General features: G+C 44.4%; 1 protein-coding gene across 1 annotated transcript in view; it reads left to right on the forward strand.

Moving 5' to 3' along the window:
- MYBBP1A (MYB binding protein 1a) overlaps positions 1–27,537 on the forward strand; it is a 62,339-nt gene that overhangs the window by 1,623 nt on the left and 33,179 nt on the right. Inside the window, exons 2-23 of the mRNA XM_009276452.1 lie at positions 94–189; positions 1,027–1,110; positions 1,500–1,574; positions 2,005–2,112; positions 3,160–3,350; positions 3,639–3,806; positions 5,186–5,303; positions 7,686–7,975; positions 8,917–9,024; positions 9,645–9,770; positions 10,548–10,751; positions 11,268–11,376; positions 11,774–11,861; positions 12,979–13,130; positions 13,843–13,932; positions 14,607–14,747; positions 15,467–15,631; positions 16,697–16,854; positions 17,681–17,815; positions 19,057–19,165; positions 21,489–21,620; positions 23,494–23,562. Coding sequence (XP_009274727.1) covers positions 94–189; positions 1,027–1,110; positions 1,500–1,574; positions 2,005–2,112; positions 3,160–3,350; positions 3,639–3,806; positions 5,186–5,303; positions 7,686–7,975; positions 8,917–9,024; positions 9,645–9,770; positions 10,548–10,751; positions 11,268–11,376; positions 11,774–11,861; positions 12,979–13,130; positions 13,843–13,932; positions 14,607–14,747; positions 15,467–15,631; positions 16,697–16,854; positions 17,681–17,815; positions 19,057–19,165; positions 21,489–21,620; positions 23,494–23,562 — 2,916 coding nt within the window. The remainder of the gene's footprint in view (positions 1–93; positions 190–1,026; positions 1,111–1,499; positions 1,575–2,004; positions 2,113–3,159; positions 3,351–3,638; positions 3,807–5,185; positions 5,304–7,685; positions 7,976–8,916; positions 9,025–9,644; positions 9,771–10,547; positions 10,752–11,267; positions 11,377–11,773; positions 11,862–12,978; positions 13,131–13,842; positions 13,933–14,606; positions 14,748–15,466; positions 15,632–16,696; positions 16,855–17,680; positions 17,816–19,056; positions 19,166–21,488; positions 21,621–23,493; positions 23,563–27,537) is intronic.

Here is a 27,537-nt window from a genome sequence, read left to right on the forward strand (position 1 = left end):
GCGGGGGGCCCGGCAGCCCCGCTGTGTTCAGAGGAGCGTGGGCACCGCCGGAGCTGGGTCTCTCTTTCAGGACGATGTGGGTCTCTCTTTCAGGACGATGAGCTGAAGTACACCCTCAAGCGCCTGGTGGAAGGACTGGGAGCCACCCGAGAGGCCGCCCGCCCAGGCTTCAGCTTGGCCCTGGCGCAGGTCAGTATTCCCCAGAGCAGAGCAGAGAGCTCTGTGGCCCCTCGCCAACCCCAGTCAGTTCCTGGGGTCCCCCTTTGCAGTTTGTAAGGAGGCTCGAGGGCTCCCATCTGGCAACTTCTGCATGCAGATGGCAGAGAAGGCTCTGGCGGCGAGCACAGAAAAACTGTGCAGTTTTAAATGGTGCTAGTCTGTTTTAGAAGCACTTATAAAGGTATAAGCTATACCAGTATCACGCTCATGCTACAGAATTCTGTCCTGCTTCAAGAACCATCCTGAATTTGCAAACTTTGACTAGGTTTTCAAATATGCTGCGTTTAGAACTATTGTGACTTCTTAAAATTGACTTGCTCCTGGTGTTGGGCTGTTTATGTGGGAGATCTGAAAAGGCAACCCTTTAACACGTGTTTCAAAGTTGTTTATTTTTTCCCTGCTGTTTGAGTCTGTAACATAGCTAAAAGTCCCAGCAATTGGGATCACCAGTGGGATCGGACCTCGTCGCACCTGACAAGTTGATAATGCAGAAGAGCTTTCCCCATGCTGAAAAGTTTCATTGCTTCTGTTACAGGGTCATGTAGTTGCAGCAAAATGTTCTCATTATTAATCCTGCTAAGTCATGTACAGGGGAAAAAAAAAAGGAATATCAGCAGGTATATTTATGTCTACACTAGTTCCTATTCTGACACATCTTCTCCTGATCTAGTTGTCTATATTCTGGCCTAATAAAGCAGCACATCTGCTGCTATGCTGAACAACTGTTCAGCTCTATTTCGGCTGAACCTGATAAAATGTCATAAAATGGAAGACCTGCAAACTGAGCTATTCCATCCATCTCCTCAGGTTTTACAGGCTTTTGAGGAAATTCCAATGTGCAGTGTCCTGGAACAGATAAAAGAAAAACACAATCTGGAAAAAGTGAAAAAGGTGAGTCGGCTCATAGCAGCGTTGGCCAACAGCTAGCTTAAATTAACCGGTCTCTATTCTTTGAAGGCTTGGTGCATGGATACCATAGTTTTGGGTTCTTACTAAGGCAAATGACCATAATGAAATAACAGAAATATTTGTAAAAAATGGAAGTTGATGACATTGTCATCTGGCCCTGTTTTAGCTGAGATTCGTCCATGTGACAGAAAGATAATCTAGGACAGTTGTTAAACATAATGCAGGGGGTTGCTTTTCAAGTGTGTTATCTTCATATAGCAGGGTGTTCAAGGCTAGATCTTCCAGCCATCTTGTTCCACTGATCAGAGCTGTAGCTGAACGTGAAATCTAAGTGAAGTGGATTTTAACCCCCCTTTTTTTTTCCTTTTCAGAAACTTGTGAGAAATGCTGCTTTTGGAAACTTTTTTGGAGTCATGGCTCTGTTTCAATCTGGCCGGCTTGTTAAGGTAACATTACCGTTGTTACGTTGTTTGTCAGTACTGGTCCTAGGGCTGTCTGATGTGGAGAGAGGATCTAGAGAGAAAGGCTGTGTCATTGGCTAGTCAATAAGATGGGACTTGAAGCATCAAGTTCTGTTCATTTCTTTTGCATTATCCATGGACTTTTTGTGCCTGTTAAATGTTTGTTCCTGACTAGAGTGTAGGAACTGTGTCAGATGGTGCAGGAGGTCCCTACCTCTCCTGGAAGGAAGGGATCTGGTGTCATATACAGCCAGAAAACACCATTTTGGGAAAAGCCGAGTGGCCTATCGGGAAGCAATTGTGTAGGTTTCTTATTACAAGTATGTGTAAGGGTCTCAAGAGTGGATTATTACCTGAGCCTTCAGCTTAATCTTTGATATATGTCCTCTGTTTTTGGCTTATCTTTCCTTTCTAGGACCGGAAAGCTCTGCTGGAGAGTGTCCAGCTTCTCCAGCAGCTGGCACATCACCAAGCACACCTCAGAGATCTCCCTCGCAAAACTCTTATTGACATCACATCTGAGGTATAACCACAGCACACAGTGGGTGGGAGGAGGGAGGACTTTGCTTCGGGGACTGCTTTTTCCTTAGTTTGTTCATAGTTGAAAGTTAAAGGGGGTGTGTGGAAGAGTGAGTTTAAACTGTGGGAGCTGTTTCCTCTATTGTCTGTGGGCTTTTATTCTGGGAAGGATGCTCTGGTTTAGCTTAGTCTGATTTCATCATGGACAAACCTGTAGTGACTTGCTTGGGTGGTATGTTAGACTGTCTGCTCTTTTGAATAGAAGTACGCTGAAAACTCTGGACAGCAAACCTTCTTGTTTATGCACCAAGCCTGGGCCTAAGGTTGAATTTTGGGCTGTTGGGAGTGAAAGGATGTAGGGACACGGAGTAAAGGAACTCTGAGTTCGTAGTAAAAGGAGAGAGTTCATTTATTTCCCTCTTTTATGTGGATATTGTTTGTGGATGTGAAGACTAACAGTGTTAAATCAAAATTAAATAATGTTTTGTATGGAAGTGTTCTGGGTCCTTTAGTCTTGATGTTAGGTTTAAAAGTATTTTGAATCCCATCTTTAAAAAATACAAATTAAAGCAGTTTTTGTGCATTTCTTATTTTATTGATGAAAATGTTGGATCCAGTTTTCTCTAAAACCATTGAACGCAGTTGTTTACCAGCAAATCTTATTGAAACAAGTGTCTTATTTTGGGGAAATATAATTAAAAACTAATAGAAGAGTGTTTCGTTCTCCCTGGGCTGCACGGCTGTACAGACAGGAGCAGTCAGACAGCAAGAGAACAATTGTGGCTGGAGTCAGTTGACCAGAATTGCTATCTGATGACAACATATTGTCCTGCTCCACATGGTTAAGCACCTGGGGATTGTATGCCGGTGCTGGACTTACTTATTATTTATTTTTGGTTGTGTCACCATAAAGACTATTTCTAAAGTTTCCAGAACACTGCAAGCTTTTAGTAGAATGCCCTACAATGCAGGTATTTTAATATACTACACAGCAAGTTAGTAAAATGCCCTCATATGTTTCTCATATGCTCTCACCTTCATTCCCGTCTAGGTTCCTGAAACTGTGTTTGAGGAGGTCCTGTTTGGCATCTTGCAAAGTGACCTCGCTTCAGCCTTCACATCTCCAGAGAACCTGCACCTTTTGCTTGTGGGAATACAGAAATTCCCTGGTGTTCTGAAACCTAAAAACCTGAAGAAGCTGTTTGGCTCACCTACTGTTGTAAATGAGCAAAATATTCCCAGGTAAGTTCTTAAATAAGGAGCATTAAATGCAACATTCTCGGTTTCTTGGCTAGCAGTGAGAGAAATGTGGCTTTCATTCTGACACCTGCCTGTATTTGCCACTGCAGGTTCTGTTCAGGGTTAGGTGCTAGGTGTTATGGAGCTTCCTAAATTATAGCTCTGTCATTTCTCCCAAGAGATACAGCCTGCAGTGCTCAGGAAATGTTGTGTCCTTCAGCAGGATGAATTTGGCCTTCAGCAATCCCCTTCCAGGCCAGATCACTCACGTTATTTTCTTTCTTCTTCTAGACTTGTAGAGCTTCTGCAAAGTGCTGCCAAGTCTGAGAAGAAGGACAAGAAATTGCCCAGTGTAGTGTTTGATTTGCTACAAGTTTCACTGAAGGAAGATGCCTTTGAACTGTTCTGGAAAGAAGGTGTGGAGAATGGGCTATTGAAGGAGAAATCGGGACCTGTGAGGTTTGTTTTAACATACGTTGTTTGTTGTTTTCCGTATTATCCTTCTGTTTCTTGCCCCAGTCTTTCTGCTGCCCTATGGTAGGGTGGAGCATGTGGCTTCTCATGAACAATGTGAGAATGCTTGCTTTTGGTTATTTAAGTATTCATGAGAAACTTTATAGGGAGCCTAAATCCAGGAGTTAGTAAGACTTCTCTTAGAATTGTGACATATAACAAATTTGAGGTTGAATTTGACTAGGACAGCACATAAAGGCGATGCACCTCATTGGGCATAAAGGTGTCTTAAATCTATAGCTTGCTCCTACAAGACTTGTCAGAGGAGCTGTACTGTCCCTTTCTCTCTGAGTGGTTGAGGGGGAGAGTCATTTGGCTTTGTTTGCGTGGTTTAAGAAGGACGGCTCCTGTGTAGACAAACCCTAGTTCTGAAATTTGTGTCTAATATTGCTGGACTTGTGCTTTGTGGGATGGACTGAAGTAAAATGCCTGGGTATGTGTTTGGATTCTGACATGGTCCATGTTTTTAAGTAGGACATGGCTGTGGCTGACATCATAACGGTACCTATTTCAGCCCCTTTTCCAAGTCTAATCTTTCCAAGACTAGATCTTTGTAGGATTATTTAAGTTGTCTGTTGAGACTCATGCTGTATAAATACGATGAAAAATCAGGAATACAAATCTGTGAGCATTTTGGGGGAGCATAATTTAATTTGGACCATAGCGAGGCAGTCTGTGGCCAAGTTTAAATCTTTCTTAGACCAAGAGTTTAAAAGTAGAGGTGCACCTACAAAAAATTTTTGTAGCATATTTCATGAGTATCACAGTGAAAGGAAACCATTTTCCAAGCCTGAGCAGTTTAAGTCTTGTTTTACTTCTTGGGTAAGTCTGAAAATACCCTTTGTATGCTCAAAAGTGTTGCTTTTTTAGCCTGATTTCCTGCAGAAATTAGGCTAGTGCTGTCTATCAAATAACTTCTGAGCCCATTGGGCAATTTTGATCAAATTTGACAGCAAGTTGCTGTCAAAACCAAGTAAATTTGTGTAGTCAAAAACTAAGTAAGTTTTTATTAGGCCTGTGGAAATAAAATATCTGGGGAGAAGAGATCCAGAAAGTGGACTGAGGAAGGAACTGCTGGTGAGGACTCATCTATTTCTAGATGGTGGAGGACCTGCTACGGGGAGAGATCTTAGCAGCTATGCTAGTCAGAAGAAAAGCTTTGGGTAGTAGGATTTTTGAACACAGGATCCATGAGTTTTTGACTTCTGCCTTCCTGCATGCTCCATGTAGCCTGCCCCACCACTTCTTCTCTGTCTTACACTCTGTCTGTGTGTGGCTTTACTGCTGTGCCTCTACCTGAGGGAATCTTCTTTGTTTCCACTCAGTTACATGTGCTACCGGTTGCTGGGCAGTGCTCTCCCCTTGTTGTCTCTGGATCAGCTACAGATGGTTCTCAAAGGGAAGGTGATGCAGCACTATGGAGAACACGTGGTGACGACTCAGGTAGGTCTTCTGAAAGTACTTGTGCTCAGGGCTGAAGACCCTGTCCTGAGCAGAAGTCCTTTCCACCCCCCTTTCTAGTTTCATGTCGTCTTGTATAAAAAAAAAAATCATGTAGTTTTAGACCTTGGACTCTTACTAAAAGCAAGGTGGTTGTATGACATGCAGTTGTATGCAGTGGGCTGAGTATAGGCTGTGTTTAATTGTCATTGCCTGTTTGTGTATTTTTTGTTCAGACTTTTTTTTAAGGGTTTTGAAATTGTTCAGCACTGACCCACCTGCTTTCACTGATGTTGCTGAGAAAGCGCTAACGATGGGGGAAGCAGAGGAAGGGCAGCCCTCAGCATATTGACAATGTCATATGTCATCCTTTAACAGTCCTTTTGATTTTGCGTGTCCAGAAGCTCCTTTTTGTCTGTCATTGTGCTGGGTGTTGCATGAACATTTGAAGGCAAAGACAAAAAGGGACAACTCATGCTTTTGTTTATGTTAGTGCTTGTTTCAATAAGCACATCTGAGGTTTAAGCAGAAATTTTATTTGGGAATTGGATTTTGGAACTCCTCTTCCTTCTTCCATCTTGGGAACCCAGCAAACAACACAGCCCTGCAATAAAGGGAGGAAGAATAAAAGGGGAATACTGATTAAAAACAGGCCTTGGCTTGGCTTTTTGTGGTAACATAATCCTAAGCCTCCTCATGTGGGCCCCAAAATCATTGCCCTCTCTTAGGAGGAATAGGACTTGCAGTCTTTCTGTTCTGGTATCAAAGCAGCGATAGATGTGTGGGTTTGCTCTGAAAATAATGCTTACCATGGTGCCTCCCTGTATGGACCAACTTTCTTCAGGGTTTATCCACTAACTTAGTTGTTTTCCTGTTTCTTGCTTTTTATGCTTGTTGCACAGTGATTTGGGCTGTGTTCTTCCATGTGCATAAAAAAAATTGTTAATTCCCATCTGAAATGTCCAAATCCTCTGAAGACAATGATTGACTAAATGGAAAGAGAAACCACTAATATTGGTGATGATGAGGAAGTAGAAAAGATCTTAGTTTGAATTTGTTGTTGTTGTTTTTGTGGGTTTGTTTTGTTTTGTTCCTTTGTTTTGGAAAGCAAATACTGTTACCTTGTACTTTCTTACGGGATTCTGGTTGTTGTTGGAGGTGGAACTAGACAAAGCTTGAGTCTGATGTTTACTGACAGTTATCTTCCTGAATCCACTTTTTTTCAACAGGGGAGCAAATGTACTTGATTTGCTTTTGTTGAGAAATGACTGATGAAACCCCCGGTGTGAGTTATTAGCCTGTTCACAGCAGCCTTTCCTGGAGTTTTTCTCCCAGTTTTCGTACTGATGCACAAGTATTGAATTCTCCAACAGTGGAAGAAGGAGCTTGCTAAGTTGTGTTTTGTGTGAGATTTCTTGCTGGGGTATTTATGTTATAACTGGATGGATTTGTAGTTAATTAGGAATGTGTAGCCCTTTTATTTAAAAGAACAGTGTTCCCTAGACTTTCATTACTGTTTCTGCTTCCGCCAGGTCACTGTATTGATCGTGACACTCCCAAACAAGTTGTTTTATTAATTTGCAGAAGTTGCATTGCATTTTTGGAACGAAGCCACAGCTTGCCCTCTTCAAGGTTTCTCCAGTTATGCTTTTTTTTCTTTCCAAAGCAAATGAGTGGGTTTGAACACTGTGGGCTATGAACGAACATAAGGAAATGGGATGTGTGGTGAGATGGGACATGTCCTGGTGGTCTGCATGCTGCTGGACAGTGTTCCAAGGCCAGCAGCCTGTCAGCTTGTATGCCAGGACTGAAGATAGGATTTAACACAAAACAGCAACACCTCAGGATACGGTTTTTAGGTTAAACATGTCAACTCCCCCTCCTTTCAGAACGTCTCAACACTTCTGAGACACCAGGGAGAGGAGGTAGGATTTGTTCTACCCACTGTAGGTCAGCAGGCTCCACGGCTGCTAGATGAGACCAGAATTGATGTGGGGGAGTTTCCAAATCGAGGGAAAGTCTAAGGCAGATGATATGAGAAACACCCTGGACTTTCACCCAAAATAAGAGCTGATCAGGCTAGGAGCTTAGCTGCACTGGCCAGCATGTGGTCCAGCCTGCTGAAGCCTGACTGTTTGGGAAGGTGCAAATTAAAGGTTTGAAGTTGGTACATGACAGGATTCTGTGGTTGCTTACAGTGATTGCTCCTATGTGAGGAAGACCATGAGATGAAATTGATGACCTGCTGTATGCCTTATGACAAATGTTCAGGCACGTGACTTTAATTTACTTACTGCAGTCAAATCTGTAAAGTGATTTGTACTTACAAAGACACTCAGACTCAGTGTGAGGTTCCTAACCTGCTTGTTTGACCGTGTTTTTCAGCTTCCAGACCGGTTTAAGTTTGCTCCAGAGATGGAGGGATATATAGATGAATTTCTGAACAGCTGTGATGATGTGGAGAGGCAGCTGGCAGTGATGATCGGCTTCTCTACTCTCACCAATCAAGGCTATCCAGTGTTGTCCAGCTCTTCCAGGGTAGTCAGACACCTGCAGCCAGTGGCATTGCAAAAATACATTGACTGGCTCAAAGACATGTTCCTCAGGCCAGACTTTGACTGTTGTTTAGACTTCTCAAGTAACCGGCAAAAACAGACCCAGGAAAATCTAAACATGTAAGTGTATAGACGATGCACCTTCCTCTTCTCTTTCTGTTTTGTGGTTAGAGTAGCTACCTGTGTAAAGTCTGGTTTGGACAGCCAACGTTTGCTGGTTCCCTTGCCATGAGTTGATAATTGTTGCCTGTTCTATTTCCTCTGTCCCAGAAGGTTTAGCCCCAGCATCTGACTCTCTTGCTGGGACAAAATTCAATTCTGCAAATAGGAGCAAACACGGTGAGAACCAGCCAGCCTGACCAAAGCAGACTGGATCACCAAAGAAGCCTTTTCTCATGTTTTTCTAGCCCTGACGATTGCTTTGGCAAAAACGTCCAGTGGCTTCCTTTTTCACTGCAGACTCTCAGGTCTTTGTAGGAATTGTGCATCCCTTTTATCTGACTATTAAACTGGCCTGAGTGCTCTCGTCTCCTTGGCCCACAGCAAAGCACCCACTTCCGTGTCTCAAGAGTAGCCTGTAAATACTTATATCCGTGATAGGCATTTGTAGCAATTTCCAGCTAGGAAATCTTCCCAAGAGAAAGTTCTATCCTCCTTGGCGCTGCTGCTCGCTGAATACCCACAACTTGGTGCTGTGGGTACTGGGTTATGTGCAGGGGCTTCTTCCAAAGATGATGTAAGCTGTTAAAACAGTGTGTCTATGTGTTACTTGTCAGTCGAGTGAGGTCATACATGCACTACTGCAGTTCTTGAAGTGCTTTTTGGTAGACTGCAGTACCTCTGTGGGGTAAAGAGACTGTCTTTTGCATAGTGAAAAGCAAACTGGGAAAGATTATATCTCTTCTTATGTGCCTGTTGCTTTCTTACTACATAACTTTGCCATCTTTAGTGTAAAGCCTCTAAATAGCTGAAAGTCGCCTCTTGCTGCAGTGGATTGTGCGGTTTGTGTTTATTTTGGGATAGTGTTCAAACTATTGATTGTGTGCACTTCTTATTGAAAGAGCGCAACATAAGATTGCTCGATTAAGAAAATGGATCATCCACCGACTTGCTAACATCATTGAAAGTTCAGTGAAAAAAGAAGAGAGCCTTGTGATGGACATTTCCAGGTGAGAATGATTTAAAGACTTAATGCCACATGTGTTTGGAATAATTCTGTTTAGCTCTATAGCAGTATTCCAAGTAAGCTGTCCCCGTGACACTAGACAAATTCAGTAGTGGAAATATTCCATAACATAAGTCGTTTAGGAGACTAGGTTCTGTTTTCAAAATACCTTCTGCAAACTTGGACAAACTTTTGTCATAAGTAGTTCAGGCACTTAAAGTCACTTTAGTCCCATTGGTTTTCAGTAAATACTAGGTTCCTGGTTACCTAGACTGCTTGAAGATACTACTTCTAATCTTTGCATCAGATCTTAATAAATATTTACCTGGCAGTTTAAAAGTCTTGGGGAATATGACCCAAATCTGACAGTCTTGAGTATTGTATTGTGTGGCCTCAAGTGTTGGCACTTCACTTTTGTGAAGTCCTGAGCATCCTTCTCTCTTCTTTACCCTGTGTACCTTGAGGAAAGGGTCTTACTGTAAATAGTGACTTTTTTTCAGTGCTTGGACATCCTTGAATAAAAATGTGAATATGTGGCACTGTTTGGTTTGCACACATGGGCTCTTTTTTCTTTGTTATGACCAAGCTGGCTGTTAATTTTGTTCTTGTTTCTGTCCATTCTAGGTTTTGCTTCTTCCATGCTTTCTTTGAGGCTAAGAAAAAGACTTCCCAAATACGTGAGGCGAATGTCCTTCCATCAGAGCCCCTAGATGAACAGGCTCATTCGGTGGCAGAAAACTACTTCTTTGGGTAAGGATTTTGCTTGCATGTTTTAAGCTTGGAAATGTCACTTTTTTCCTGAGGATAAGATCAGCCTGCGAATGGCAGGGCAAGAGGTTTGGGATTGTGAGCTGCTATTGGAGCATTTGTTTGACTCCAGGACCAGGGAATGGCTTTTATAAGGAGATCCTAGATGGATTTTCCAAAGATCCTTAAGTTTTGTCCAGTAAAACCATAATTTTGCATGGCAAACCTGCTGAGTATGTGTATGATGATCAGGTAGGTGTAGAGTTGAGCTCAGACTGCTTTTTCTCATAAGATTTCCATTACCTCTGTTGCAAGCTAGAAGTGGAAGGACCCAAGAGAGGCATGGTGGGGTTGTGCAGGTTGCTGTTGGCTTTCTGTCCACTCTGCATGTGAGCTGCTGATGGCTCCACAGTCCTCCCTGTACTAAGGGAGATGGAGTTGGTAATAATAGATGCTTTTAGGTGATTGCCAAAGCTGGTGCTCCAACCTCAGTAGAGGGAAAGCAGAGGACATGTTGGAACACAGAGTGGGAAACAACTGAGAATAGTAGTCAGTGTCCTTGGGGGCACCAGGTGTGCTTGGGGACGCCAAGACAATGAGCTATATATTACTGTGCTTGGATACATGCATGGGTTGGAACTTAGGCCCTGTGAATCTGGGTTGCAGTGAGTGACCAGAGCTCTGGGATGAGAGTGCTCTACTGGTGGGCGTTGGTTTGGAAAGTGTGAGGAGGCCGTCTGGTTCCTCTGCCAGTAACACGCTGGCTGTTTGTCTTTGCAGATTACTTCAGACTTTAAACACCTTGACTGTTTTGGGGGAGACAGCAAAGGCTGCAGCCTTGAGGGAGAAGCACATCCATGGTGTGACTGCAGATGGGAAGCTGTGGATCTTTCTCCTTGTTGAGTACGCCAACAAGCTGCTCTCCTGTGAGCATGTCAAAGCTGTGAAGCCTTTTACCAAGGGACAGAGGGATGCCTGGGAGAGGTGAGATTGGGCCAATAAAATAAATTGTATTCTCTCATCCTCCTGCTGTTGTTCTGGCTGCTGTAGCAGAGCCATTTTGCAGAAGTGGCAGTTCTGTTTCTTCCCTTTGAGTATCCTGCACCTGCGACTGGGTTTCAGGATGCCTCTCTCTTTCTCATCGCCCTGTTCCTTTCTTCCTGTTCCTTCTGTGTGTTAACTATGTGTAGGTGTCTGTACTAACTTCTCAGTGACTCTTTTCTGGTGCTCTTTTCTAAGCTTGATTTCCCATAAAGGTCTATGCCTTGGCTGTACTATTAGGAATCTAGCCCGTGCCCAAGTGCAGAGGTTTTTATAAGCTGCACAAGGTGAGATGCTATTGTTGGGTTAAGATTGTATACTATATGTATGTCCAAGTTCAATAAATTAAATGCTAAGTACAGGAAATGATACTATAGATTTGGTCATGTTTTTAGTCTGATCATAAGAGAAGATTTGCTGTTGTAATTGTGAAAGACTCAAAAGGGTTTCTTTCTTCAGAACACTTCAGTCTGTGAAGAATCTGCAGAAGAAGGAAAATAAATCAGACAGTGCCAAAGTCGTTGCTTTCCAGCAACTTCTGCTTTTAATGGCCATTCATCTTTTCAAGGTAAGACCTCTGAAGCATATCTGAGTGGTGTAAAATGGGCTGATAGCTGGGCTTTCTGAACACTGAGTTGGAGAGTTTCTTTGTGTTCAGACATCCAATCTTTCACAGCCTCTGGCTTCTAGAAATGGGCAATTGGCAGCTAATAAACCATGATTCTTACACTGACTGTAGACAACTTACAGGGGCAAAGCTTGGTCTGAGCATTAGTTTTGCCCTTGATTTGCTGTTGAGTGGAGCAATTTTTACTTAGATTCATATTTTCTTCTGCAAAGGGGTTGTAGTAGCTGATTTTAATTTCTGTACCTATTTAGAGAGGTCCTTAGATTCGGGGTATATTCCTTCTGTTGGTAGTGGGGAATTCAGAGAGGGTGTTTACTGTCTGCCTGTGATCAAACAGAATCCGTCTGAAACAATGGACGTTCTGAGTGACCTTCTGAACTGCACGGAGAGGGCATTCAGCAAAGAACCTAAGAAGAAAAAGGCTGGTGAGTCCTTCCTACAGAAAGAAATGGAGTGGGATTGTTAACGTCTGTCAAAAGACAGAAGATGGCGGTTCTGCATTAGTGAAGCACTCTGACTGCATCGGTTCTAGCTTGATGCACTTATTCCCAGGAGAATCCCGTCTCCTTCATTCTCTTTCTTTGTCTTTCTAAATCTCTTGTCTCTGGCTCCAGCTCTCTGTTCACATCCTCAGTGCCTTGAGTTCCTGTGTGCCTCTTAAAGGATAGGTGGGCTTCAGAGCTGGCCATTGTTCAGATGAGCAGTGTCCAAGGGAGTTCACTCTTTTTGAGTCCTTGTTCTGTGCTGGCTAAGAGCTTGAATGAAGTGGTGGTATCTGCTTGGGCAAAGCTGTGGGCTCTCCCAACAGCCAGCAGGCCTGAAACTTGGTACTTTCAGAGCTCAAGTCCTGGGCAAACTAAATGTGTCCTGTGTGTAGATACAGCCTGTTTGCTGATTTAGGCTAGTCCTTGTTTAGGGCCTGCGGAGCAAGGTTGGGACTTGACCAGGAAAGAACCTGGCTTGGTCTTTTGACTTCCTCTTTAACGATGGTCTTGTTCTCCGTAAATCTGTGTGTAAATTTGAGGGTACTGTGAAAATAAAAGCTTTAAGTCTATGGTGGCTTGGTTGTATGTAGATCAGGATTGCCAAACTTTTGGACTAATGGACCAGTTTCAAATGTCAGCACTTTTCATGGGCTGCTGTGACTCCTGATTTCATTGGAAACACTATAAAATGTATATACTTTTGCTGACTGGCTGCTGATTGCTTTAATGTGGCCAGGTAGGTGTCGCATGATTTGCAGAACTGCTAATCTAAGTAATGATTTAATGAATAGTAGGTTTTGTTACCTGGTAAGGCTTTGCAGTGGCCTAAAGACAATTTCAGGCATGTTTCTCCATACGGTTAGTAGCCTTCCAATACAGCTATGATCTTCAGCTTCACACTTGATTATTTCTGGTCTGTGTTGCTGAATGAGTACTTCTAATAGTCAGCTAGAAGGACCACCATTTTTCCCTTGGTGAATTTTTCTGCAGTCTGTTATTGATGTGCCAGTGCAGAGGTTTAGCCCCTTCTTGTCATTGTTTGTTTGTTCCTGTGCAGACAACGCAGAGCCAGGATGGGTTGAGGTGATGGTGGAAATCCTTCTCTCCCTCCTTGCCCAGCCCAGCCTACTCATACGTCGGATTTCCAAGAGCGTGTTTGTACGGATTTGCCCTAACCTGACCAAGAGGGGCTTGCAGCTGATCCTGGATGTAAGTGAGGCACCAGTAGGGCATTGTACTGTTCACCTGTCTTTTTCCTAACAGATATACAAGCATGTCTCTATTTTGGGATTAAATAAAAGCCTCCTTGATTTAGAAAATGTCTGACAATGTGTGCTACTGAATTTTAAAGGTAGCTTACAGAGAGTTGTTTTTTGGTGGTTTTTTGTGGTTTTTTTTTAATGGGAGCCTGAGATCTGCTAACTTTAAGCTGTATTCTTCGGTAGTTTTAGGCTGAAGAAATTCCCGGGTCAGTTTACATAGCTGGTAGATTCTATATGGGAGTATAAATAGTAACAACTTCTCTTTTCTAGAAAGGCTAAGCGTGGCAGTGCTAAAAATAAGTGACACTGAAAATCTGAATTGGTCACACTACTGAGTAAGGTGGTGTCTTCTGGGAGAGTAATATGTGGATTGCAAAGATGTACTGTCAGGTACTTTATAAGGTGAACCTAATACTTAATTTGTAACAAATCAAAATGTGTGATGTCACCAACCTCTTCAGTTTTCTCCACCTTTTTTGTTACTTATAGAAAGAACTTAGCATATTAACAAACATGATATTGTAAGCCAGAAAGTTGAATGCCCTTACTTACTATTTCATTATTCAACTGGCTTACTGTGCCAAAATTCCTGTCTGTTGTACACAAGAAATGCATCAAAACAAAACACTGAAAAAACACAAGTCCCTCTTTTTTTGCAGGTTGTTGACCCATACCAAGAGCAAAATGAAGAAAGTGCTGTTGTTGTGATGGAAGAATCGGACAAAAAGATCAAATCTGCACAGGACATGGTAATTGATGTGCCGTTGCCAGTGACAAATACTCTTCAGACCTTCACTGTTTAAAAATAATGTTTCTCCTGATCTGTGGTAATAGGCATAATTGCATTTCTCTGTCTCGAGTAAAAGGCTGTTGCTCTATTAAGATTTATTTTAAAAGTGCAACACACAAATGGCTTGTTGGAAGTGCATGTTTATTAGTCTCTTGGCCTTGAAGGAAAATGCTGTTGTAGGTATGGCTGGCTGAATAGATGACTTCCTGAGAACAAATGACTGCATCCTGAAATTAGCACAGGCCTCTTTTTTGCAGCCACAGACTGAATCATTGCTGTGATGCACAGCCATCTGAATTCAAGATCTCGGGTTTTAAGAACTGCAGAGATTCGAGTCACAAAGCATTACAAGCATTAGCAGAAGGGAGAGTCAGATGGGGGCTGTTACTTCAGATGTTCCTTGGAAGCTTCTTTTTGATACTCATTTAATATGACAGAGAAGTCTGTATTATGTTCTGCTTTTAGCTCTTGTGAAGATCTGGTATCTTGTTATCTGAGGTGTCTTTACTTGAATCTGAGGGCTGGAAGCAAGGCAGTGGGGTGAGGGGAGGCTTGAGTTTTATTTCTGAACACCTGAGAATTGAGCAGGGCTTGAAGGACGGTGCGGTCAGGAGGTGAACTTTTCTTCCTTAGGACGAGGAAGGAAGCGAGGACTCCTCGGATGAAGGCAACACTGAAGAAGAGGATGACAGTGGAGATGAGGAAAAGAATGAAGAAGTTGATGATGATTTTCGCAGTCAGCTGATGAATGTTCTCCAAGCAGGGAACGCATTGGTACGTTTTCACTGCCTACCTTGATACAGATACCAGGAGGTTTGGGGTGGTGAAAGATTATCTAATACCCACATCCTGTTTGAGCCCGTGCAGTGATAACCCTGGCAGTCATCTTTGTATGGCATTTGAAGCAGGAGGTCAGGATCTTCAAAGCAAGCTGTGGGAATAAGTCACTTGTTCTTCTATTGTTAGTGTGTCTTGAGTGCTTTAGCTTGTCCAGTCTAGCCTGATATAATTTGTATTCCTGCCTGTAATAGACGAGATTGTCGTGAAGTAAAGCACTGAGAACCTGTTACATGCTGCCTGTATTGGCTGGCCTGTGTGGAGGAGTGTGATCCCTGTAGGCCACTCTAGAGACTTCTTGTAGCAGTGTTGGAGTGTGGTTTAATGATTCCTATAAAGGCTACAGACATAGCAATATATTAACCTCTTTACTGAAAGAGCAATAGCACAGAGGGAGTCAGTGTCAAAACCTCAGCCTCTTCCCTCTCCTGATCCTCTAGCTCTGCGTGTTAGTACTGTGCAGCCAGCATTACCTGATAGGAAATATAAGCTAGATTTCTCATGGGTCTGAGCATCTGTTTTCCCTCCCCATGTTATTCTGGGTCTAGAGGTAGCTACATCCCTACTGTGAGTCTGGTCTTGGCTGTGGTTCTTTCTCCACTGTCTTTTTGAGGTACATGAGATGACATGTTGTTTTTGCATTCTAAAAACAAAAGGGAGGAGATGAGAGTGATGAAGAGCTGGATGATGAGGCTATGATGGCTCTTGACAAGAACATCTCAGCCCTTTTTGCAGAGCAGCAGAAGCGGATCCAGGCGAAGAAGGATGAGAAAGACAGGATGCGGAAAGAGAAGATCTTACGGAGGGATTTCAAGATCAAGGTGGGAGATAAGTGTTTGGTGTGAAGACCTCTGGCTTACTAGCATGTTAGTTGTAGCCTACTGCCTGCCATGAGCTACTTAACATTGAACAGCTTGGACATTCGTGTATGTCATAAGCTCCTGGAGGTTGGGACTGGATTGTTCTGGCTTTGTACAGCACCTGGCACAGCAATATTGTGGTCAGTGACTGGGGCTTCACAGGCCTACTTCAAAACAAAAAACAGGACTGTGCTTTCAAAAAGTGAACTGTGGTTTCCATTTGCTGATTTGATATGCTTCAATTTATTAGATCCTTCCCCATGCCTACCCAAAGGTAGGTGCCTGTCAGTTTTTGTAAAGTGGACAAGCTTGATGTGCCTTAGTGTGACATGCATAAAACCCCTCTGGTAATTTTGCAGTGTAAGCTTTTTTTTGGCTTGTTATGCTAGTAAAATCAGGAGGATTATGATTAACACCCCCTGGTTATTTGTGACTGTAATACTGACTTCAGGCCACCTGGTGTCAGCATGGACTGTCCAGGATATTTGGGCATCCAGAGACAGCTCCAGCCGCTCCTGTATAGAAATGTCTGGTGTCAGATTAGCCAAGATGAAGGCTGAAGGGCATAGCGAGCCATTGGCTTTACTGCATTTTCATTCTGATGCTGTGCTGTAAGAGGCTGTTTTTATGCTAATGCACTGTCTGGAAGTCAAGGGGGGCTTGCAGGGGTGAGAGCTTATCAGTCAATGGTGCTAACAGAGCTCTGTGCCAAGTTATAGTGACTGCAGGTCTGGCCAGGTGGCAGTGATTCTCATAACTGCTGTTTCTAAATGGTGTCACTGCACAAAATAAAGCTGAAGTCAACAGACAGCCTTTAATCTTCAGTTTCAAATTTTTAATTTTCAGTTTCTCATGCCCTAACAGTACAAATGATAGCAGAAGGTATACAGAGCTCAGCTGCAAATAGTTTTCTTCAGCCCCTTCCAGCTGCTGTGTGGCCCACTCAAGTCTGAAGGAGCTGCTCTGGGTAGATCGATCATGTTTCCCTGTCTGTATTAGTTCTCACATCAGTAACTCTGTTTGCAGGTGCTGGATCTGATTGAAGCATTCCTGACTAAGCAATCAGAGAACCCCTTGGTGTTTGACATCATTGAGCCCCTGCTTCGGGTGATTGAACAATGCATGAGCTCAGACTCTGACAAACAGGAGGTTGACTTCCTCCAGAAAACAGCCAATATCTTCAAGTAAGTGTCCTCAGTTCTCCAGATAACAGGCAATGGCTTTTCATAGACACCAGTGGTGTTGGGTGAGTTCCCAGAAGTTGGTCTTTCTAAGATTGAAGACAATTGCTATGCTTATAGATTGTGTAAATTAGATTACCAGCACCACACACGCCCACAATGCTTAGTCATAACCTGCAGGAAAGAAATTAGGATCTGGGTTTTCTAATCTAAGGGACTTCAAGTGTCAAACCTGTTTGCAGGTGGAAACCTTAAGAACAAACATTGGTATTGAAGGCACGGTGCCATGTCACTGAATATCTCCAGAGGCCTCTGACCTCCAAGTCAGATCATGCAACACCTCCCTAGGCTTACAGAGTTGCTGCTGTGGCTGGAACAAAACTCCCAACGAGTTATTATTGAGACAGGCAGAGTGCAAATCCTCTCTGTTCACGGCCAGAAGTGAGGCATGATACGAGCTAGATACAGGCATAACGCATGGTGTGTGTCATGATGTGTCCTCTGTACACCACTCCCTGACATCGTCAGCACTGCTCTGTACCCCCTGTTGAGAAGCAGTTCTGTGGTAACAGGGTTTGAGGCAGCTCCCTTTGTGGGAGCTCTGGAGGAAGGTTGACTCTGATACCTAAATAGGTGCTTGAAGATGAAGAGCAGTAAGTCTCCCTCACCCTTCTTGCCACAGCGATGACTGCCTCTTTTGCTGCCCACAGCTAGCACCATTTTTGTTTATGTGTCACCCTGAGCCCAGTGATAAGGGTTCATAGCAATCTGTTTCCCAGAGCTCTTCCTGTAGGTAATGGCTTTGGGTTTGTTTTTAATGCTCTTTCAGGAACTCATTGTGCCGAACTAAGCAGTACTGCAAGAGAGTGGATGCCCTGCAAGAAGATTTGCATGCTTTTGTGGAGAGGCTTGTGAAGAAAGCCTGCAAGCACACTGACTCTTCAGTGGCTCTCTATTATTTCAGGTGAGCGTTAAAAAGGAGCATCTCTACTCGGTGCTGTGGGCTGGTCTGTAAGCAGGCATAATGTTGCATGTTAAAAAGGTTCAGAGAAGCAAGAGACTCGATGAAGGCTAGGTGCCAGCATCCGTGTCTTACATGAGGACTAGTCAGTCATCTTGGCAGTCTGAAGCATTTTCAAACAGATGTCCATTTTTTGGTGATCATCTTCTATGGGCTCTGTGATACAGAAATGGTCTGGTACAGCTTGCTGATAGTGATGGGAAGTGCTTCCTTGAGGTTTCATCAGGGAGTAATGAATTGTGTGTAATTCAGTGCGGGGGTGAGTGTAATTTATAGTCAATCTGCAATGATCATTCTGTAAATACTGGTTTACTGTCTCCATGATAGCACAATGAGGACAATAATGATTATGAGTCCTGACTCTATGTACCAATATTCACTCATTTGCTGCTGAATACAGGTGAATTAGGATAAGCCATATGCGTATTTGTTAGGAGGCATGAGCAATCTGTTTCCTGATGTAAATGGGAGTGCCATTTACCAGTAGGCTCTCTTGTGACTTGCAGGCAGTTTCAGGAGGACCTTCATACTCAGTCTGGGATTTCTCAACACAACTGTGTATGCAGTGGGTACCATGTTGCATGGTCAGCCCAGTGCCATTGGGCAGTGTTGGCTCTGCAGCACACCTGGCTTGTGGCTGTGCAGGAACCCTGGTGCTTCCTGGCAACACAGGGCTGGCTGTGTGTGCCACATGGCTCCCTGACAGCTTCCTGGCAGTGGCAGTCCTGAGTGGAATCGTGCCCAGTTAATAGAACATTTCACAAAAGCAGCAAGCTGTCTGCATGCTCTCTCAGTTGATCTGCCCGAGTTCTCCAGGCACGCAGCAGCCTGGGCTGAGAGGGCTGCACTGTAGCGCTGGCTGAGCTGTGCAGGCTTGGAAATCCTGGGCAAATGCAAAGTCCTCAAGCGGTGCTAGTCAAAAGCATGAGCTTGAGGAGACCAGGCTGATAGTGGGGATGCCTAACTGCAGTGACAAATAATGAAATGATGCAGCCTCCTAAGATTTATTTGTCTTTAGGTCTGGCAAGAGTGGGTTAGACTGAGAGAAGGGGCCCTCTAGGACTCTTTAGCCCCCCTTGGTACAGAATAAGCTGCCTGCATCACTTGGCCTCTGCCCTCAAGTGGCTTTGCAGTGGCACCGTGACACTGTGCTAACTGCTTTGTTCTGCCCTTTTCTTTTTTAGTGCCTCATTATACCTGCTCAAAGTGTTGAAAGGAAACACATCCAATAAGTCATCAACTCCTCCCACTCTGCCAGAGACACAGAGCAACGCCATCCCGCAGGCTTGTCAGGTAAGACAGCAGGCTGCTCTTGAGGCAGTGTTTTTTGCCAGTAAAGTTGCATTACCCCATTTCGCTGAGTGGGCCTTGCTTATTCAGTCTCACTGTTCCTGCTGCCTGCAGATACCTATCTACATGATTTCTTTTCTGTAAAGCTGTCAAATTCCTCATCCCCTTCTGACCCTCACCCTCCTGCCTTTGCAGTGCCTGCTTGCCTTATAGCCACCAGGGGCTGCTGATGTACAGTGGATCCAGGTTAATTGCCGAAGAAGCCTAATGTATATTTACGCTGCTCTCCTGGCTGATTTGCTATTTTTTCCATTAACCTCTTGGCAGTCACTCTGAGTTCTTTTCCGGGAGGGTACCGAGGAGCAGGGAGGCACCGGACAGTGGTGGATGAGAGTGAACTCCTATCTCTCTGAGGTTTGGGCTGAGTTACCTCAGGATGAAGAGAGTGTGGAGCAGCCCTGATTTCAGCAGGGAGACTCTTCATCTAGTTGTGCTATGGGTGTCTGTTACTCCGGGAGCCTTACTGTCTGGTTCCCTTTTACCTACCGTCTCTGCTGAATTTCACAGGTCTCTGAATTTGGTGACCCTATATGTTGGGCAGCCCAGTCCAGTCACCTCCATAGAAACCTAGCAAGTAGTGTTTCACTGGCTAGCCTGATACTTGCCTCTGAACCTCTCAAATTATGTGCAGGAATTAGTGCCTTAATCCTGTTGACATTTTGTGGGGGAGGAGAATAAACAGGGCTACCTCATGACAAGGGAGGGCCTGGAAATTACAAACACTGAGATATTATTAGCAGCTGAAAAGATAGCCAATGTTTCTAAGGCTTAGTGAGAGACTGAGACTGTTAATTCAAGCAGCTCTTGTTCTGTGCTGGGCCTTTCTGGAAAGAAAAACAAAGTGGGAAATCTGTGGGGAATATAAACAACATACTTGATGTTGAGGCTGGAGTGAGACATGTTTCACAGCATCCTTGTGCGGTTTCACAGGGAAGGCTATTATTCCTGCGGGAACAGAGCTGTGGTCTTGACCAGCCAAGGACACAGCCAGCAGCTGAAGTGAGTTGCCGGTTTGAAGGAAGTGACACGGTTTAGTTTGCATGATGCTGCTGGTGCTGCCATTGTGTTGAGGCCAGGAAAGTTTTGCAGTGGGGAACCTGAGACAAAGATGTGGTGTGTTTCCAGTAAGCAGTGCTTTGTGAACATAATCAGTAAGCAGCAAAGTGGAACTAGAGCAGACCCTATGCTGCAGTGGCCAAATTTATGGAAAAGCCTGTTACTATAGAAGAAATTTTTTACAGTAAACATCTGCATGGGAAGAAGAATCCATTTTTTAACCTGCAGATGTGTATGTCAAGTAAGTGCTAAGTATAGACACTTGACTAGGAAACTGGGGCCATATATTTCAAGATCCATCTCCCCTGTTCCACTCTAGCCTGTGTTCAGCTGCAGTAGCACTGGGGGTTCGACCTGAGAACGGGACATGACACTAACATGGCTTTAACTTGCTATGGGGCCATGGAAAAATTGCTTGGGCAGAGGTTTGTAAAAGGCCCTTCACTATTGTGCAAGATCACAGCTTTGACCTCCTGGGCCTTAACTTTTCTTTCTTCCCAGAGAGCTGTGCTTCCCTGGCAATATGAGAACAGTCAGGATTGTTGGGATGCGATGCTCCGCACTTTGCTCTTCATTCACCCCGGTGTTGTTAGTTTAGATCTGTATGGCCTGTGCAGGTCTCAGCTGGTTGCTGCATGTCTGGGTTTCTTGTTCCCCACCAGAGGGGGATATTGGAGCATTTACACTGTTCTGGGATTGCTGGATCCCTGATCAGAGCTAGGGCTTGTCTGCTGGGTACCTAGAAATCCTGGGCATAGCTGCTAAGTGTATGTAGATCTAGCTATCTACATACACTAATATCTACAGATTCAGACAGCTGTACCGCCGAGAACACCATGTGCACAGCACAGCTGCTGCAGCATGGTCTTTGAGTGCTCTGTGAACCTAATATGCGTTAGACATGCCCACCACAAACCTAGAAGTACAGCCACCACACTACATACAGTGTATGTAGTCTTACTAGAAAGCTGTGCTGCCCTTCACTAACATGGTCATACAGCTGTCGGTACTTGGGGGAGCATGTTTGGGGTCCACTTTGTTGTTTCTTCATGGTTCTGTGTTGTATCTCGTAGGCCTGTATCATATACACTACCCAAGAATATCTAGTTGTTGGAAAAATCTGTGTGCACTGGTAGAAATTAATTACTTCATTGCTAGTGATTCATCTTTGCATTTCACTGGAAACTTTTTGTTCTGCTTTTCCCTATAGCTTTTGAGCACAGGTTGTTTGGATATGGAGAGGGTGACTGTAATATATCAGCAAGCACTGACACAATTCTTGACTAAACGGAACAGTGCCCTTACAAGCTCCATGTTCCATGATCTCTTCAGACGCTTCCCGGTAAGTGTTGCTGACTGTGTGGTATGTTGTCTTCTGGTGGTTCCAAAGTACAGCTGTAATTTTGGGGAAAGTAGGAAGAGAAACTTCTCCACTTTATTGCAGGCTTTTAAAACTGCTGTAAGGTTTCCTAGGATCTTCACCTGCTCAGACTCTTAATACTGCATGTTTTGATAGCAACGCTGCAGAAGGCCAGGATCTCATTTGTGGTTTGGATTGGGATACTGCATGGAGAATGTAGATGAACAGAAGGCTGCTCTTTAAAGCATAGCCTAAGAAGCTCTAATTTTTTACCAGTATTCAAGACAAGGTGGGTGAGAAAGGTTTGCACAAAGGCAGAAGAGGCCAGCTTGTTTAAACAGCTAATGTAGCTCCTGTCCAGCTTTGCTCTGACTGCATGCTCAGTTTATCAGTTTTCTTCCAAGAAGACTGTAGAGCGTAGAGTCTAATTGGAATCAAATCTGCAAGCCCCTTGTTCAGACAGTGTCAGCGTCTGAAATGTTTGAGGTATTTCCTGCAAACTTGACCTATGACTGGAGCTGGTCTCCACTATGAGGACAGCCAGTTTTTAAGAAACAGGCCTTGGGTCTGAATGTCATATAGTTCTTCAGGGATTTTTAGGTCAGAGTGAGGCAGAGACAGTTCCCAGAGTCCCTTTCTCAAGGGCTTCAACCTTTTAGAATTGATGTCTGACAGGAGGGTGGGAGGAGACATAGGCTTGTGTAACTGGGGTAAGATGCTTTCAGACTCTGAGGGAATCCATGCAGCAGAGTTCTTTTGCATACCAGGTTTCTTAGGACACCAGCCCACGATGCCACTACATAAGTTAGTGAAATAGGGGGAAGAGAATGGTTGTGTGCTGCCCACGCAGACAGCAAGCTTAAGATCCCATCTGCAGGTTTCTAGAGCCTGTGGATTCCATGCGACTGTTCCTTGCAGAAATGTCTTTTAAAATCTTTAAGCTTATCCCTTTTATAAAAGAAAGGTAATGATATACACAGATGCTGGCCTGTTTCAAGCTGGGCTTTGCCCACTTGCTAGAGCTATCTGTTCTTTTAGTAGTCATTTTACCCCAAAAAAGAAGCTATTTCAGGTGGTGTGGTTGGAATAACCATCTGCACAATATGTCAGTGAACTGTGCAGCAAACTGCTGTCCATGCTTTGTCAGGGCTAGACCTTCCAGTGCCTGATAGATGACATTAGAGGTATGCCAGTAAGGTATTTGCAGTCCAGATGCTTTCTCATTTCTTGTGTCTGGATTCCTTCTGCCCCTCAGTTTGGACATATTTTGCCTATAAACACAGAAATTGATGGATTAGGCCAGAACAGAGGTTCATCAAGCTTTGCTGATAAGTACCCCTCCTCTAGAAAGGTTGTTTTGATCAAGACTTGTTGCAGGGGACAACTTTAAGATAACTGTCTCCAGGGAGGCTTTCCTCCTGACACAGTTGTTTCTGGCCTCTTTAGCATGTGGGTTCAGGTCTTTCCCCAAGCTCTGACATTCTCCAGTCTAACTCAGCATGTTCTCCTTTGCCTCTGGGACTGTTCCTCTGCGTGAACTGCCTACGTTAAGTATCAGGCAGATGCAGACTTAAATCAAGAACCAGACAGAACACAGGAGGTGAAATCTTTGTCTGATTTTTCCAATTTAAGAGTTTTGCTGCTGCTTTCCTTGTGATCAAGGTTTCACTCAGGGCTGGTGTGAGCAAAGCTGTTAATTTTCAAATAAGCTGTTGCTGATCTCTGGGCACTTTTCTTTCTTGTGGCATTTTCTTCTCACTCAAGAAGCTGTGTAAAATATAGACTGTTTTGCTTGAAAAACAAACCTGTCTGTCAGCAAACCACTAATAAGAGACTGGGTCTTTCTTTGTTACAGATCATGTGTAAGCCATTAGTAGATATTCTTGTCAAGTCTATCACAGCGGGAGCCAGGCAACATCAGCAGGTAAGAAGGAAAGCAAACAAACAAAGCTGTATTAAATAGTCAATCGGAGAAGTCACTTAATCACGGCAGCTCAGATGATGCTTAATATGCTTATTGCTGCCTTTAGGGCTGCCCAGTTTTGAGTACTGGGCTGCCTGGGGGGAGAGCTTTTGCAAATACTGCCTTGCTGCTTCAGGTATGTGACTGAAGTTATGGAAATAGCTTATATATTCACAGTTATGGGGGTTCTTTGGTAGCATCTCCTTTAAAAACAGCTTTCAGGATTGAAGCCTGATTGTTGTAGAGGTTGCCTTCCGTCACTTATTCCTTGATTGCTTTCTTCTTGGTAAGATGTTCCTCTGTATTAATGCAGTGTGTTGTAATCCTTGCCTCCTAATGCTAACTCGAGGTTAGCTTCTTGAGTCTGTTCCACGCCTTGCCAGCTGTCCTGCATTTTCTAGGCCATGTGCTTCTGTGTCCAGTTTAAAACCACCTGTATTATAGATCCGATTTTTGATGGTTGATTGCATGTGCCTGACTAACACAAAATTAGTGGAGCCTTATCGATAAAACATTGCAGGGTGACTGCACAGCTCACTGTTGCATGAGCAGGGAATGAGGCCTGTCTGGATTTTCACTGCAGCATGCACTGCAGTGGGGGTGCCTTCCACGCAGTTAATAACCAAAACCCCTTTAGGCCAGTAGCACTGTGTCTCAAACTTTCCCACCCCCCAGCTGTAACATGCATCTGTCCCCTGCAGAAGTGCATCCTAGATTGACCTTTCTGTTTCATAAATAGCTGTTTTATTGTTTCTGACCATTGGAGGGAATGTGGAGGGCTAGGTATGTGTTTACTGTAAGGCTGCTTTACGTTGTCAGTGTAAATTGCATTTCAGGCTCTTTTACCCAACAGGAATGGCTCTGATTTAAACAAGAAAAAAGAGAGTGAATTAAGCTATTAATAATTTCAGTGTATAGAAATAAGGATGTGTTACACAAATAACAAACAAATTAATTATAAGGCACATACTTGATCCTATCCTCAAGAGAACCAAGAACAGCATCCCAAGCAGACAGCTTCATTTATGTGGGTATCTTTGCTTCCCCACAGGGAGTAGCATCGTCCTTCTTTCAGGGCTTCCACAGTTATCTGCTCAAGCTTTGTTTCCAGAGCCTGTTTATCTGTGGGTGGGAGGAGTAGGGAAGGACATGCAGTGCGCTGTTTGTGGGAGACCGGATAGAGCACATGGATATACTACTGTTTAAACAAAGGCAACACGGAGAGTAAGCTGTGTAAAGCCTGTGGAGTTTGGAGCTGCAGCTTCACGTTTTTTGCAGACTGCTTCCTTTTCAGGAATTCTGGCTTCCCCTCATCAAATGTCCGATTTGCCAGGTTTTCAATTAAATTTTCCCACTGATTCTCAATGCAAATATGCTTTGGCGGTATCCTAGGGGGTAGGGTAGGGGGGCAAGCTAGGTGGGTGTATGTGGCAAAGTGATGTCATGGGTAAAGCAGGGGGATAACTCCTCTGGAGTCTCTGCAGCTCCTGGCAGCCTCCGGGGGAGTGAGGTGGAGGGGCTCAGCGACCAAAAGGGCTGTCCTAACTCAGAGTCTCAAAGACACCAAAGGTCTCCTGATACCCTGACTTTGGCCAGCCCCGATGGTTGAGAGGCAAGTGGGGTAGTCTCCCATTTTCAGCCCCTGAATATTGGCCTCTAATCATTAAACTAGCTTAGTCCCAGAGACATGAGGCTTAATTCCCCTTCTAACACTCCTGTTATTAATGCTGATCGTTCTGGCTATGCCTGCTGCATCTGTATGAACAGCTAATCCCACTGTGATTTTGACTTCTTGTCTCTGCAGATCCCTTTGGCAGGGAGTCCTCAGGGCTGTGCTGGGTGGGGAGAGCCGTGCTCTGCACGGGAAGGGGGAGGCTCACAGCTCTGGCCAGGTGTCTTGTGTTGGCCTGGTAATGAACCCTGGGGCTCTGGCCCAGCAGGGCTCCTGGCCACTATCCCAGCTGGCCTGGGGGAGGCCCTTCCCGAAGGGGTAGGAGAAGTGGATGTGCCTTCAGGTTGGGCTTTTAGGTAGTTTTGAACAAAAGGAAAAGTGGTTCATGAGGAGGATGTAAGGGGGGGTGTTCCTTCCTCCTCATGCTGAATACCTGGGAGTTTGTGAGAGCAACATGGAGGCAGGGGGTCTGTTCCATCCCTCCTCTTAGCCAGACTGGTCCCTGAGATTTTTAAGGCCTTTAAAGCAAGATCTTGTGGCTACCGGCATACATATCCAACTCTTACTTCAGGGGTCTCTGCTCTTGCTGGGGCCTCTAGTGTAAAGTCAAACATGATCACTAAGTGATAGCCCTGGACTAGCCTGGTTGAGGTGATTTGCAGCACGTTTTCCTGTGTGCTCAGTAAGCCACACAGTGTACAGCGAGGCCTGGACCTGCCTGGGCTCTTGTCAAGAAACAGCAAACGCGAACTGTATGTGAAATGTTGTTCCCGTGCCTTCTGTTGTGGGCTGCTGCAGGTCTGTCAAACTCAATTTCTGGGCAGTTGTAACTGAGAGAGGATCCTCTAGGAAATGCAGGAGCTGTTCAAATGCTGCTCAGCTGGCGTTGGCTTGGAGAGGAGCAGTCTGGTCTCTCGAACCCCAGCCATTTGTCCTGACCCTGGGGACCTCGCTGTCTGTCTGGTGCCCAAGTGTTCATGCAGTTATGTCGCAAAATGGATGTGAGGATGATTTGGCTGAAAACTTACCTTTCCCTTGCACACATACTTCCCCGGCCCTTTTGCTGTGTTAAAATTAACTTTGATCAACTCACTGTGTTCAGGGCACAGGGATAGTCAGTTCAGGGACAGGAGTGGCTGAGTGAAAGCTGTGGTTTATTTCACCAAATGGCAGTGTTCGTTAACATGAAATTGTGGCTTCTGTGAAGTGAGTACGAGAATATTGGAAAGCAGAGTTTGTCTGTGAGGACTGTTGGCTGTAGCTGATGACTTGGGCAACTGGGTCTTGCATTGCTGCAGCCTCTCTGTGCATCCTGCCTCCCTCAGTTGCTCACCTCTAAAACCCAGAGAACATGGAATCCTCAGCAGCAGTGTTGTGTTTGTAAAGACAGAGGTGTTTGTAGCTATTGGATGGGTGCTACATGCCTTTCTGTTACATGCATTTCTTTGGCTTGTGTGATTGCTGTAGAGAAGGGTCTTTTGGAGATTCCAAAGGCAGGTGTATTAGAGGGTGCACCTTGATGCAAAACTTAGCAGAAAAAAAAGGAAGCTTTAGAACAAAAACTTTAGATAGTGTGACTGACATCATCAGCCCTTTTCCTCTGACACTGTTCCTACACGCCTAAAGCAGCAGTAAGGTTGTTCACCTCCATATTGAAGTAATTTGTGAGATAAAACAAACAGCACTTTAGGGGGTGAGAGCTCTTAAGGCAGTTTTAAACCTGGCTCACAGTGGTTGGGTTGGTAGGTTTTCCTAGCAGTAAGCCCAACCTGTATAACAAGTTTTAAACTGGAAAGGCGAATTTGCAATGGTCTTATTGAGACTGAACTTGAAACTGAAGCTTGTACATGTGGCCAAGTTCTGTTCCTCTGATGTTACTCCTTGAGCGTGGATGCCTGCAGGGAGACAGTAATACAGCAGTTTCCCTGGAAAAGGAAAGAGCTGGAGAGATTGGTGTCATTTATGAGTGGGGGACCAAAGGGCAAGGGATCCTTGACCAGGGAAGAGGGGTTGTCATCACACCCTATAATCAGAGAATCATAGCATCATTTAGGTTGGGAAAGACCTTTAAGATCATCAAGTCCAACCTAGCTAGCACTGCCAAGTCCACCACTAAACGATGTCCCTAAGCACCACATCTAACGAGTCTCTTAAATACCCCCAGGGACGGTGACTCAACCACTTCCCTGGGCAGCCTGTTCCAGTGCTTGACAACCCTTTCGGTGAAGAAATTTTTCCTCACATCCAATCTAAACCTCCCCTGG

The sequence above is a fragment of the Aptenodytes forsteri genome, unplaced genomic scaffold, assembly GCF_000699145.1.
Source record: "Aptenodytes forsteri isolate BGI_AS27 unplaced genomic scaffold, ASM69914v1 Scaffold209, whole genome shotgun sequence".
In the NCBI taxonomy this organism is placed as follows: Eukaryota; Metazoa; Chordata; class Aves; order Sphenisciformes; family Spheniscidae; genus Aptenodytes; species Aptenodytes forsteri.